The 14,435-nt window shown below is 38.5% G+C and overlaps 1 protein-coding gene across 1 annotated transcript in view; it reads right to left on the reverse strand.

The window, feature by feature from the left end:
* The window catches only part of LOC126470035 (solute carrier family 12 member 9), a 128,229-nt gene that overhangs the window by 77,256 nt on the left and 36,538 nt on the right, over nucleotides 1-14,435 (reverse strand). The window contains exon 6 of the mRNA XM_050097527.1: nucleotides 477-746. Within this exon, the coding sequence (XP_049953484.1) occupies nucleotides 477-746 (270 nt within the window). The remainder of the gene's footprint in view (nucleotides 1-476; nucleotides 747-14,435) is intronic.

Below are 14,435 nucleotides of genomic sequence, written 5' to 3' on the forward strand. Positions count from 1 at the left end.
CTGTAAGCGATTTAGCAAAACTACATACAACATACATCAGGAACACAGGACAGGGAGTTGAAACACACTCCTGCCAAATACGAATCCAGTTTACTAACCGCTGAACACTTCTTACAAATTCAAGTGTGCCATATTTGTATAATTTCGACTGAAAGTTTAATACACCTGGCTTTCATTTATTATTGTAAATTCATTGATTATTTTCTCACACTCAGATCTCTCATATCTTATCCAGAATTTTGAGTAGCTAGTGTATTTCTTAAATAACTCTCTCATAAGTCTTCTCTCACTTTTTTCATTTGGTCCTTAAAGAGAAAGACAGATTCTTTTCAGTTCTTGCCCACTGCAGCAAACATAACTATGATAGTTGCAGTATTGATACATCTTTTCTATGAGCCATTAATTATATTTATCACATTCAAATAGACACTCCATTATGTATTAAATATGTGACCTAAATAATTAATGTCACTTACCAAAGACATTGTCCTTTGCCAATGCCTCCAACACTCTACTTGTTCCAATAAGGTTGCTTAAGCTTGCAGAAAATGTAGCTGTTATGATACCAATGGCAACAAATGGTGGCCACCAATTTATTGGCATCATGAATAAATAATTATTTTGCAATAATTTTCCACTGCAGGTAGCAGCTGTGAGTAATGAAACCACAATATAGCATATAAAAGTAAAACCAACAGCAGACAAGGTTCCTTGAGGAATGTTACGAGCTGGGTTTTTCAACTCCCCTGGAAAAAAAAAAAATAGAAATGATAATGTCTTTTCATTCAAAATAAACTTCACTCCATTCAGTGTAGCATAGTCAATATTCAATTTTTATCAAATGAAATGATTTTCACGAAAGAGAAGAAAGTATTTTCTTTGATGAAATAATGAAACTGCCATTATTCATCAGATTATTGTATTGATTTTGTTCTGCATAACACTATTTGCCATACAAAAACTGAAAATGAAAATCAAGTAAAACTCTCACTCATCCAGATCAGTCATATCAATGCTAAGCTTATTAGCACCCTTTAATAAGTACTTTGATATTAACACAGTTCAAATAAGTAAAACTTGAACAACACCGTACAAACTCAGTTAAAATCTCACTCATTCTCTCCAACTTGTAGGCAGGTAAGGGTGCCATGCATTGTGCAAACTTGTTTATGTGACATGTACACCTCTTCTGAAAGCTTAAAAAGCACTCAGGGAGTCCAATTAGCTGAGAAATTTCAAAGCAAATATATATCTCATCTACTCCAGTGTCTTTCTAGTCCCACGTACTTACACATTAAACACAACAGATCACTTATAAAAACCAAGACAATTCCCTGCTCAAATCCGTATGTGAATGCAGCCAAAGTTCACAAAATAATGATTTAAATACATTTCACTGAGTACAGTATCATTTGAATTTTCATATGTCTAAAACAACTCTGGATTATCTCACTGAAAAGAGTGGTAGTCAGCATCAAGTTTCTACAGTTGAAATTTATCACACACCAAATGCCACTAAGTTGTGTTATGCATGGAATTTAAATGGTCTCAATGTGAAAATCAACTGTATGGTAAGGCAAAATGCCACAACTTGACAGGACGTATGGAGACATTGGTGGACACATCCTGACACATCAAAGAATAGTTTATTTTGTTATGGAGGGAAGTGTAGGAGCTGAAAAATTGTGAGGGAAGAGCATGAAGTCAATATATAAGAGAACTCAAATGGGTGTAGGGCGCAACTTACACAAGACAGACTAACTTGGACAGGTGCATCAACCTAACTTTAACTGTTTATAAGACTTTGAACCATGTCACAAGCCTGCCCAAGTTGTCAAGTGACACACACTGCTGTACCTAGTGATGGCCTTCCTCTTAATGAGACTAGAGGACCTTAGAATGTAAGGTCACTGGGGAACACTCACACTGTAGCAGTGATGTAGTGGGTGTTGTTGCTAGTGTTGAAGCTCTGTATCTACTGTGAGTGTCTCAATTCAGTCCCTAAAGCAACCAATATTGTGTCCCATATCATTTTGCGGAATTTAAGTCACCTGCAGGAGGAATAGGTGGTAGAGTTCTATTAGAAGGTCACTGACAGAATTTTAGCCTCAAACCTCCTGTGCATAATATAATCATGTATGGGACATAAACTGTAGCAGTGACTGCTTAAAAGCCTGTAATCAGATGGACAGCGGAGATGTCGTACAGCTCTCCCTCCTTGGCACTTTCCCTATTAAGATCGCCCTTATGATCTTAGCACATGAGTGTCTGTGACTTGAAGCATTTCTTTAAAGCACAAACATGGTGATTTTCCCCATGCCAAGAGTTTACCCTAAACTCATTAGTGTTCCTCTACAGTAAGTGGGCCATTACAATAGTCAGCATACTTCTAGTCTTTCCTCTTATTCTTCTGTCAAGTTATGTAATGGATGAGCAACTCAGTGGTTACTTCAGATAGGCTTCATAGTGCATATCTTTCTTTACGAAGTACTTGATCACTGCTCAAATATTAATGTTTTCCATCTTCACAAATCACTACATGGAAACAACACAGACAGACATTCACATCACAGGTCTCTACCCAGAGCAATAGTGCGGCAATGATGGGGGTAAAGGAAGGGAAGGGAGCAAGCAACAGTAAGGTGTTGCAGTGACACAGATCCTGTAGATTTTATAGATCTGCCCCTTCACAGGGAGTCTGATATCTGATGGGCCATACTGGTTTACTAGCCCCTGAGCTGAGACTGGGAATGGAGCAGGTCTTAACAAAATATCTGTGACTATCTTAATCTGATTGTAGCAGACAGCATAAAGTGTTTTATGGTAATATGGGTTCATAAGCCATGCAACTGTAATTGAATCAGGATAGTAGAAAGAAACCATAAAACTGCAGCAACCAAGTTCTGACTGTTCCCTGTTTAGTGCCACATACAAATACTAGGAACTCTAGGAGATTTTGCTTTCACAGGCCCTTGTGTGACAACTGTTTCACCATATCACCAAAAATTATGACCAGAAATTAAGTCTTATATTTAAATGTTGTTGTTGTTGTTGTTGTTGTTTGTGTGAGGCATTCAACACATGATATCAGTGCCCTTACATGAGATATATGTGGTTAAAATATATAAAATGTAAATATGCAAAAAGCCACCTAACACCACATTTGCTCTCTCTCTCTCTCTCTCTCTCTCTCTCTCTCTCTCTCTCTCTCTCTCTCTCTCTCCCCCCCCCCCCCCCCCCCCCCACACACACACACACACACACACACACACACACCACACACACAAAATAAATGGTGGTTAGCTATCTCTTACATAATAATTAGATGAGTCAAGTATCTGCACACAATGAAAACTTCTAACCAACAGCTTAGGTATGCCAAACAAAACACAAAAATCTTAAAACACATGCCACATTCATTCCACTGTCACTTAAAATTGAGAAGAGGCTGGCTAATAAATCACATTCTGCCCTCTTGTCATGATATAAACTACACCCATATAAGTGGTAAGTATACCACAAACATCACAAACCAACAGGTCTTCACTTCTGAGAAAAGAAGCCATGTGTTAGGGTGCTGTGCCATATTCAAAAACTTTTAAGTAGACTTCACCACTTCTAAGTAGCCGGAAGGAGATGTACCACAGCCTTACAATCCCTTGTATTGATCTCAGCTTCTTATCCATCATGACCAGCCACTCTTCTTCCAAAGACCCATTACATACCTCTGCCATGACGTTACAATATGCAAAGGGTTATGACATTGGATTACATTTGTTACAATACATGCTTCCTTGACTGCACTATGAACTAACTCATTCCCATGAATTCCCACATATCCTAGTACCCAGTGGAATAATACCTCCTTAGCCTGTCTTTGAAGCTGGAGAAGGGCATCCTGAATAATCTGGCCAGTTTCAGCTGCTGGACACACATGTAAGATGTGTCTGCAGAACACTAGCTGAAGCAGATTATGGATTTCAATCACCTCTCATAAGACACACAACTTTCCGAATGGCATAGAATACTGCATGAAATACATTACACTCACTGATAAGACAAATCCTAATGACACAGTAGGATAGAACAACCAGTAGTGTCCTCTGTTTGGAGCCATCACTATACTACGTGAGAACTATGGTGCTCATTTAAAAGGTGAATAATTTGTTCTTAAAAACATAGACTTGAATGAACTGTTTGTTATGCTCTGTCAAGTTTAAAATAATCCTGGGCTTCATTAACAACCACTGTAGTGCATTGCTCCAACCTTACATCAGTGTGTTTATCCAAGTCACATCTAGAGCAATTAAGAGCTATTTTGCTCATATACTCAATGGTTTTGTCCCTCAAGGCTGATTTCTGTGAAGCTGTTCTAAGCAGGACCATATTTAAGATCTGCATACCCCGGGGCTGAAACTGTGGTGCAGGCTATAGCAGGTGAAATTTTGTGATAACTAACAATAAAAACAACATTTTAAAGGAATTTTTGAATTAAAGGCATATAATGCATCATTTATTATTTAACTATATACAATTTTGTTATGTAATTTATGATTTAAGGAATTGATAAAATTAAAAAACTGAAAAGAATTGAAAGCATTAAGATATTCAACACAATTTATTAACATTGCTATGTTCAAAACATCCTCTCCCCCTGGCTTCTTGAAACGTCTGGAAATTTGGAACTGGACCCCATGGATGAAGTCATGTTGTAAAGTGCTGTGATATAGTTATTTATTTATTTATTTATTTATTTATTTACTTACTTACTTACTTACTTACTTACACATCAAGTTCCACAGGACCAAATTGAGGAGGAATGGAATGTGTCAGTACATGAAATTATAACATAAAAATACTTGCAGGTAAAGCTTAAAGGTTTATGAACCCAAAAAAAGTCAAGCCATAAGTTTAAGTAAATGCAGTCAACAATATAACATAAGAATCAGCATAATTTTTCAAGTAACTCCAAGACAGAATAGAAGGAGTGACCAATGAGGAAAATCTTCAGTTTCAATTTGAAAGTGTATGGATTCCTGCTAATATTTTTGAATTCTTGTGGTAGGTTATTGAAAATGGATGCAGCAGTATACTGCACACCTTCCTGAACAAGAGTTAAGGAAGTCCAATCCAAATGCAGGCTGGATTTCTGCTAGGTATTAACTGAGTGAAAGCTGTTCATTCTTGAGAATAAGCTGATATTGTTAACAAGAAATGACAGTAAAGAATATATATATTGAGAGGCCAATGTCAAAATACCCAGACCAGTGAATGGAGGTCGACAAGAGGTTCACGAACTTAAATCACTTACTATCCAAACCGCCCATTTCTGAGGCAAAAATACTGTTTTAGAATGGGAAGAGTTACTCCAAAATATAATGCCATATGACATAATAGAATGAAAATAAACAAAGTAGACTAATGTAATTGTTGAACGATCACTTACTTCAGATACTGTTTGAATAGTAAAAATGGCAATATTAAGTCTTTGAACAAAATCCTGAATGTGAGCTTTCCACGACAGCTTAATATCTATCTGAACACATAGAAATTTTAACTGTTAAGTTTCACTAACAATATGCCCATTCTGTGAAATTAAAACATTGGGTTTTGTTGACTGCTGTGTTAGAAACTGTAAAAACTGAGTCTTACTGTGATTTAACATTAGTTTATTTTTTACAAGCCACGAACTTATGTCAAGAACTGCACTATTTGAAACAGAGACAATGTTGCACACAACATCCTTTATTGCCAAGCTAGTGTCATGAGCAAACAGAAATATTACGGTCAGAGGAAGGTAACAGCAAACCACTTCCATAAGGACCTTTCCTAGTACAGTAGTTCGGGTCTCCCACATCATTCCCCTATGCTCTGTCAAGAAGCATGGGACTTCATTTACATTTACATTTCCAGTACCTCACACAGAAAAGAGAATATAACACTTCCAGTGGTTAAACGGTTTATAAAGCTGAACTGTACATTTGATAGCAAATTATGTGATATAAAATGATCAATTATCCTTACGTACACAGCCTTTTCGATAACTTTAGCAAACACTGATGGCATAGAAATAGGTCTAAAATTGTCTACATTATCCCTTTCTCCCTTTTTATAAAGCAGCTTTACTACTGAGTACTTTAATCACTAAGGAAACTGACCATTCCTAAAGGAAAAATTACAAATATGGCTAAATACAGGACTAACATGGGCAGCACAGTACTTTAATATTCTGCTAGGCACTACCCATCATATACATGAGAGTCCTTAGTCTTCAGTGATTTAATTATTGACTCAATCTCTCCCTTGTCTGTATCACGGAGAAGTATTTCAGACATCAATCTCGGAAAGGCATTTGGCAAACGCGTTATATGATTCCCCGTAGAAACTTAATTATTATTTAATTCACCAGCAATGCTCAGAAAATAATTGTTAAATACTGTACATATATTTGATTTATCAGGAACAGAGATATTTTTACTATGAACTGACTTTATGTCATCGATCTTGTGCTGCAGACCAGACACTTCCTTCACAACTGACCATATGGTTTTAATTTTATCCTGTGAATTAGCTATTCTATTTGCGTACCACATCCTCTCGCCTTCCTAATAACATTTTTAAGCACCTTACAATACCGTTTGTAATGGGCTACTGTAGCTTGATTGTGACTACTTCTAACATTTTGATATAATTACCATTTTGTTCTGTATGATATCCTTATCCCACTAGTCAGCCAGCCAGGCTGCCTTTTACTGCTAATACCCTGTTTAGAATGTTCCAATCCAAAACAACTCTCAAAGAGCATGAGACGTGTTAAGGAAAGCATTATATTTGTCTTCTATGGTCTGGGCTATAACCACTTGTGTGACTTTCAAGGACTCCATTGCTCTATATGGCAGGTAATGAAAATGAAATTCTTTTCCCAGAATTCTCCCTTACTGAGTCCTTTCTACAACGGCCTGAAGATTTTGATATACACACATCAGTAAGACAGTGGATCACATTTATAATGTGGACACTGTGTCAGTGCTCAACAATAGTTAACTGGCCGAACAGTCTACAGTTTGCCTTGCCGAACATTCACTTCGGTGGTTTTCTTTCTGGCTCTTTGTCTATACAAGGTGGACAGAAACTGAAAAGTGGTCCCCGGAGTGGAGGTCATCATCTACTACTCACTGTGCAGAATCTGGAACAGTGGGATAACAAACTTTTGAGATCAATGGGGGAGAACAATCTATTGCTGTGCAAATGTGTGTCATTTTTTCGCATGTTCAGGAGGCATGTTTTCTGATCTTAATTTATTTTCACCCACTCAGTGCCTCAGGGAGATGGATCAAAGTGCATTAAAATCTTGTAACAGGAGGAATGGTGGGGAATTGGTTGGTGAGTTCAACAAATGCCTTAGTATCTAGAGATTTCTGTGGCAGGAGATAAATAGAACATTTTGTTACCTAGAATGATAAACATTTGCAGTGATGGCAGCTGGCTGTAGTTTGGTAATGAGGGTGACAGGTGAGCAGTAAAGTCTGTCAGTGATGAACATGGACTGTTATCCCTTAGTCCTTTCACCACTTAGGTCACCCTTTCTATGTAGGTGATAGCCCCATAACAAAGGGGTATCAGAAGCCTTGTCATGTGTTTCTTGTACGTATATACACACAGAACTCTCCTCTGCTAGGAGCTTCAGTTACTCCAAATGATTTTTCACTTTAAAGTGACCACTTCCATTTCCAAACCTCCAGTATCATGTGTGGCTGTTGATTTTACCTGTGTTGCTTCAGTCTCTATTCTACTGCACTTTTACTTATTCTTTGTGATAACTTCTTTTTTGGTAGAAATACAGGAAGATTGATTAAGTGGATTAACTGTTGCTTGTGAGATCTTTTCTTTTCGGGGTGTTGGCAGCACACTGCCAGAAGTCTTTGGAATTGACTGTCTGGAAGATATATGTTTACTGGAGCCTGTAATATGGCATGTGCAGAAATGTAAGCAGGTGTTACAAATGGCATTTATTGCTCGTGTTTGTATTGACTCATTAACTTTTACTGTGGGCTGTTTCATGACTGACGCAAATGAGGTAATGAATTATGGAGGCTGCATGACTTTAAATAATTTCTTTATTTCAGCATATGGAATACATTTTGTAACTTTGATTTGTCATCTTTTTTCTTCCCTGTAGACTGGTCACACACTGATCCAAACTCAATGTTTGTTGGAGCAGTTAACACACATTGGTGGAAATGTGCATCCTACACCTGGCTCTGGTATGCTTGGCCACAGTTCCCTCATGTAACATGACCATGATATGTGACTGTGGTGAAGTATTTTAAGCATCAACATGGTTTCGGCATACTTGGATAAACATGTAAGCATAAGAAACCAACTTAATCTGAATGAGTAATACTGACAAATTGAAAGTTAAAATTAATGTAGGAGTTCCTTCAAAGTCTCCATTCACTCTTTTCATCTCGCTCTGCACATCCATAACACCTTTGTCTGTCCATTATTTTTGTAGTATATCTTTGTTTATTAGTTCTTCACAACTTCACCCCACGCATTCCACCTACAATGGGGTATTTATCAGCTTTCTTAGATTTAAGCAGCTTTGATCAACAATGTACTATTTTGGAGTCCCTTGATTGGTTTTGGGTTGCTTGTAATACCATCTAGACCTTTTTTTAACTGAAGCTGGAGATACCTTACAAAATGTGCCCTCTTCCTTTTAATAATCACAAAATTATTTTTACATAACTGTGTCCTGTTAGTGAAACTGTTCCTTATATTTGTAGGAGTACGTTCAGGAGAGCTATCCTCATAACTTATCACCACAGGCCCACCTGATCTACTGAGAGAGTTTTCTAAAGAAAATTAATTTCATACACTCCATTGACTTTCCACAAGCAGCTAGGGACGCAGGTGTCCACCCGAACAGGGCCTTGCTTGCCTGTTAAGCCTTGTACAACTGAGTTGTGTCAAGTTCCACAGAGGTTGCCCATTAATGACAGTTTCACCTCAACAGCCGTTCATCACATCAGTATGCAGCATACCTTGATAATGAGTCATTTTTATTGAGGTTTGTATGATCCTTGCAATCTGAGTGGTTAAGCCAAGATCCCCATTCCTTGTGACACACAACATGTCACTGTCATGCCACACGGTTGTTGCTTAAACATGTCCAGAGTGTACTGTTACAAAGGATTGGTAGTGCTCACTAATCCCCTGCTCAAAAAATCTGGGTGTCAAATCCAAACCCAACCAATGCTGAGCTCCCTGAGGTGCTCATTATTTTCCACAACTCATCAGGAGGTATGTACGTGGCTTGTCAAACATGGAGAACATTACTTCCTAAAATGTAAAATTGTGCCCATTACTCTAAAATTAGCTCAAAGCTGAACAGGAAAGCTCGTTGTAAATCACCTCCAGCTGGGTCAGTTTATCAGTGGTGGAATGATATCTCCTGAACGCACACTAAAAAAGACTATGAAGCTGCCTGCATTGTAAAATTCACACAAATGAGAAGTTTACCACTCACGCCAATGTTTTTTCTCCACACAGCTGGTGAGGACAGCATTATGATAGCTACTTGAGCAGGTGCAGTACCTCCTGCTCCTAAAAAGGAGAACTGAAGGAACTTCTTTCCACAAGTCAAGGAATTGTCCTGCCTTCATACAAGAATTTAAATAGATTACAGGAGATTTTAGTATTTTGTGAGGTGTTCCAACATTATGTACAGGATGTTTTCATGGCCTGGTGCATTCCTTGTTCTGAAAACAATTAAGCCAAAGAAACAGGGAGTGGAGAAAGAAGAGAGCATGCCTACTAAATCTTTAGCTTTTCTTCCCTTTGTCGGCAACATTTCCTTCAAAATTGCAAGAATCCTCCACGGTTTCGAAGTGAAAGTAATTTTCCGTCCACCATCGAAAATTTCCGACCTGCTGGGACCGGTGAAAGACGATCTGGTTTTGCGGAAGGCGGGAATTTCTAAAATACCTTGTCAGTGTGGCATGTCATATATAGGACAAACATTGCGAACAGTAGAAGAACGTTGCACTGAACATCAGCGCTGTACTCGCCTTTTGCAACCTAGCAGGTCTGCAATTGCTGAGCACTGCATTTCCACTTGACACTCAATGGAGTATGACAAGACAACAATTTTGGCCACAGCAACATCCTTTTGGGACTCCGTCATAAAAGAATCAGTGGAAATTCGCATGACGGACAATCTTATCAACCGTGACAATGGCTACCAGCTAGATAACACGTGGAATCCCGTCATCTCTAAGATCTGCTCCAGACGAAGACGTCAGAGTACTCCAATGGCCGCGGCAATTGACAACGCCGAAGACAGCTGGGTTTTGCAGTTCCAATAGCGAGGGCACTGCTGACGGGCAGTGTGGTTCGTCTCTCCATATGATTTTGACACATGCGCAGAATACTCGCTGCACGCTATATATTACGGAATGAAGGCGTCTTCGTCAGTCTCCGATGGCTCACCTGAGGATGGCTGGCAGTTGTCCAGTCGAAATACCGTGGATGGACGCTAACGATGACCGGCTGCAAGCCCGAAATCTTTGTGAATAAACGTAACAAAAGTCAGAGAATGGGCCTGTGGCACTTATGAAGTGGGTTTTATGCCTCATGTTCAGAATACACAAATACCTATGCCCTTGTACCAGAAGGTAACATGGCCCCAAAATGCAATGTGTGTATTAACATCTCCACAGATGAGAAAAGGAATGGAAGACATCAGTATGATGAGATTAGTGACAACACCTGGGTCACTTTGTTCATGACATGGAAGACAGGGGAACATACAGTTATCTTCTGATGCAGTTGCACTGTTACAACAACTATTGGTGCTGAGGTTGTGAGGAAAGGAGGAGTAGGCATAATCTACCAAGATGTTTACTCTTCCTTTACATTCCCCTTACCCTCATCTCCTTGGAGGGCATAACCTCACAGCATAGAAGCATTTCATAATGAACTAGAATGTATTCTAAATGTTACACCCTTGGAGTGTAGCCAAATTCTGTTTACGTTAGGTGGTAAAACGGGATGCTTCTTACCAGTGAGGTTTTATTTTATCTATCCCTTTATCTTTCTGTCGAGCTGAAGATGCTACAACAGAAATGGAGTTATTTGCAGGAGTAGATATCAACACTTAAGTCATGCCAGTTGTCTCAGAAGCATAAGCGTGAGTTAGCATAAATATCCTGCATGTGGTAAGGTTACGTGGAGGAAAATTCTAAAGGTTCATTGTCAGTTAATGAAATGAATAATCAATCTGAACAACAGCAACGATCAGCCATGCTTGGCTAACTCCAACCTCAACATTAGTTAAAGCAAAATCAATACGCCCACCATGAGACACAGAAGGACCAAATACAACCTTGAGTACGAGGAGATTACTGTTTAACACCCCATCAACAATGAGGTTATTAGAGACAGAGCACAGGCTTGGATTAGATAAGGACAGAGAAGTGAAGTGGCCATGCCCTTTTTACGGGACCAACAGCATCTGCCTTGAGCACTCTAGGAAAATCATAGGAAACCTAAATCAGGATGGCTGGACGCAGGTTTGAACCATCATCCTCAGGAATGCGAGTCCACTGTGCGAACCCACTCGGTGTGTAAAACGTCAATAACCTTAGCAAATTCAACATTCATTCATATTATGGTCAGTCTCAGCATCTAAGACAGTCTTGTAAATAGTTGGTCGATCAAAACACACAATGCACATGGCGGTGAGGTATCTCATCAAACGAGTAACTGCACAAGAGTGCTCACTCACTTATACAGCGAAGCACCAATACCATGAAGTAATCAGCACTTTCCTCAGAATTATCACTCAAGACCAGTAAAGTGCAGAATGATAGCCTTTCCCTTTTTTTAAAAAAAAAATTTTGTTCTTTGCTTTGCATCCTTCCTTCTGGGAAAATTGTGGGCATTTGACAATTTGTGAAATATTCTATTACTGTGCTATGTCTGCCTGTAGGAATGGACATGCAGCTAGTGATGTACACATTTCTATGACATTTTCTGGAGTGTGGGGGAGACCACAGAGTTTACTGCAAGTCCACCTGTGCAAGTGCATTTCAACAGTGCAGACTTCAGTTGCTGACGAATTCTCGTCAGTAAAATAGTTTAGTCTTATTTGTTTTTTGTTTATATGTTTACAAAAAGCTCCATTACAGTGCTTTACACATTATTTGTAATATTACATTGTATTTGTGTGGGGGGAGGAGGGGGGTGTCAGAGGGGGGGGGGGGGGTGCGTGGATTGTATTGTTTGTGTTGTATGATGATGATTATGATGATAGAAGGGAGAAGGTGAAACCCTGTGGCAGCTCATAGCTTACTCCTCAAGAATAGCCCCAAGGAGGTCACCAAGCTTAATCACCCCATCCAGACAGACAGATCACCATCAATAGTCTCAGGCGTTCTTGCTTCATGAGACAATATGGACAGGTTTGATATTTAAACCAAGACATTGGTGTAACGTCTGGTGTTCAGGAACATTAAACCACCACCTCTCCCATTGCCAGCTAAATACTGGTTATGAAAATTTTTCCACCACCAGGATTCGAACCAACTACCCTCCAAGTCGAGTGCCACTGACCAAGCAGCATGTATTAGTGACCTCGGCCATGGTATCAGGTAATTTATAGTCTTGAACTCTTTAACTATCATTATATTGAAAGCCACCTGAAATTAATTAGAGGAATTACAGAAAACCTAAATTAGGGCGGTTAGGGTGAGAACTGAACTCATCCAGCTGCAGTGGTTTTACCACTGAGGCCTTTTATCGCATCACTTCACTAATCAGTTTCCTGTTACACCCCACTCAGCAGTTTCTTGTTATTTCACATTTAGGGTTGATTTTACTACTACAGTCAACTGTTACACAAGACGTTAATTCACTTTTCTGCCAAACATATCCCAGTTTTTGCTGAATTTTATCATATGTTAGTACCTGCTTCCCATACATACCAAAAATATTAAATTAAGTAATAATAAAATTATCAAGCAGAAATCACTATCGATTTGCACAAATCAAAATAAGACAATTACAACCAAATCCTTTTCAAATTTGGAATGAAATTATATATATTTGTCGCATATACTAAGATTTTAAAGCCCAAATATTTCAGCATAGTTTTCTAGCAAACTGACTAAAATCCAAATAGAATCACAGAGTTGAAAATTAAAAAATACATAGAATGCAAAAGTGTAAAGTTCATATACTGTAAGATTCAGTGCAAGGGTAACTGCATGTCAATTCAACGCAGCACTCAACCCAATCCTTTCAGATTTCTTTCAAATTTGTTGCATTCAGTGATCCAGATAAGAGATGGAAAACTACAAGTTTGCAGAGGTATATAAAAACTGTGAAGAAAGTTACAGGTCTGTGAAGTTTGGATAGACGAAATTACATACAAGTGTTTGTTAACCACAGGCAGGGTACTTCGAGACTATAACAAAATCAGTCAACAATTTCAATGAAGGTTTTCGCATCAAGTTTACAACCAGTCTTACCACACACATGTACCATCTAACAGAAGTCACAGACCTTTAAAATTATTAAAGAAGAACACAAAGTAAATGAATATACTATTGTTTGTGATTCTGCAGAGAACTGCTCCTTCACCACACTGGATGAAGTACAGGAATTTCACTGGAATAATTCACAGGTTACAGTTCACCTGTTTGTAGCTTACTACAGACACACACATACTAATGAAATACACCAAGTCTAATATATCAAAATATCTTACTGTCTTCAGCATGATACAATGTGTTTGCATGCCTTCCAGTACAATTTCATCAGTTTCTTAAAATATCACTTTCCAACTCCAAAGCGCGTTTGTCACTTTTCAAGTGGATGTGTATTTTGACGCCATGACAGTTATTTCAGTGATGCAAAGACAATATTCTTTCATATGTCTTCGACTATACATTGGCTTCCTATCACAATTGAGACATAGCCAAGTTGAAGAAACATTTCAAGAATGCAAGTACAATTCTAGGTACCCACAAGCTTCATTGTGTAATACCTATTAACAAAGATATAATAAAACATACACTGCTTCTGTTAACAGACAACATACATGGATTTGTTTTCTATATGTATGACAATCACTGGTGGGTTGCACATTTCTTACAAACTTATGAAGAAACAAATGAAATACAGGTCAGCTTTTTGTGTCATCATGTACCACGTCCATCATTTTTGTTTCCTGCCGTACCAGACATTTGTGTGACATCTCACACGACTGGATGCAGTGATACCCACTGGAATGACATACATTCTCCCTGCAGAGCCCTAGCAGCACTAACAATTTTATTGGAGTCTTGTGCCTTTCATTGAAGCTACACAGTAAATGGTTCGTAATACATCTGCAATGATATAAACCATGTTCTTGTACAACATTACTT

Source organism: Schistocerca serialis, chromosome 3, assembly GCF_023864345.2.
Source record: "Schistocerca serialis cubense isolate TAMUIC-IGC-003099 chromosome 3, iqSchSeri2.2, whole genome shotgun sequence".
Taxonomy (NCBI): domain Eukaryota; kingdom Metazoa; phylum Arthropoda; class Insecta; order Orthoptera; family Acrididae; genus Schistocerca; species Schistocerca serialis.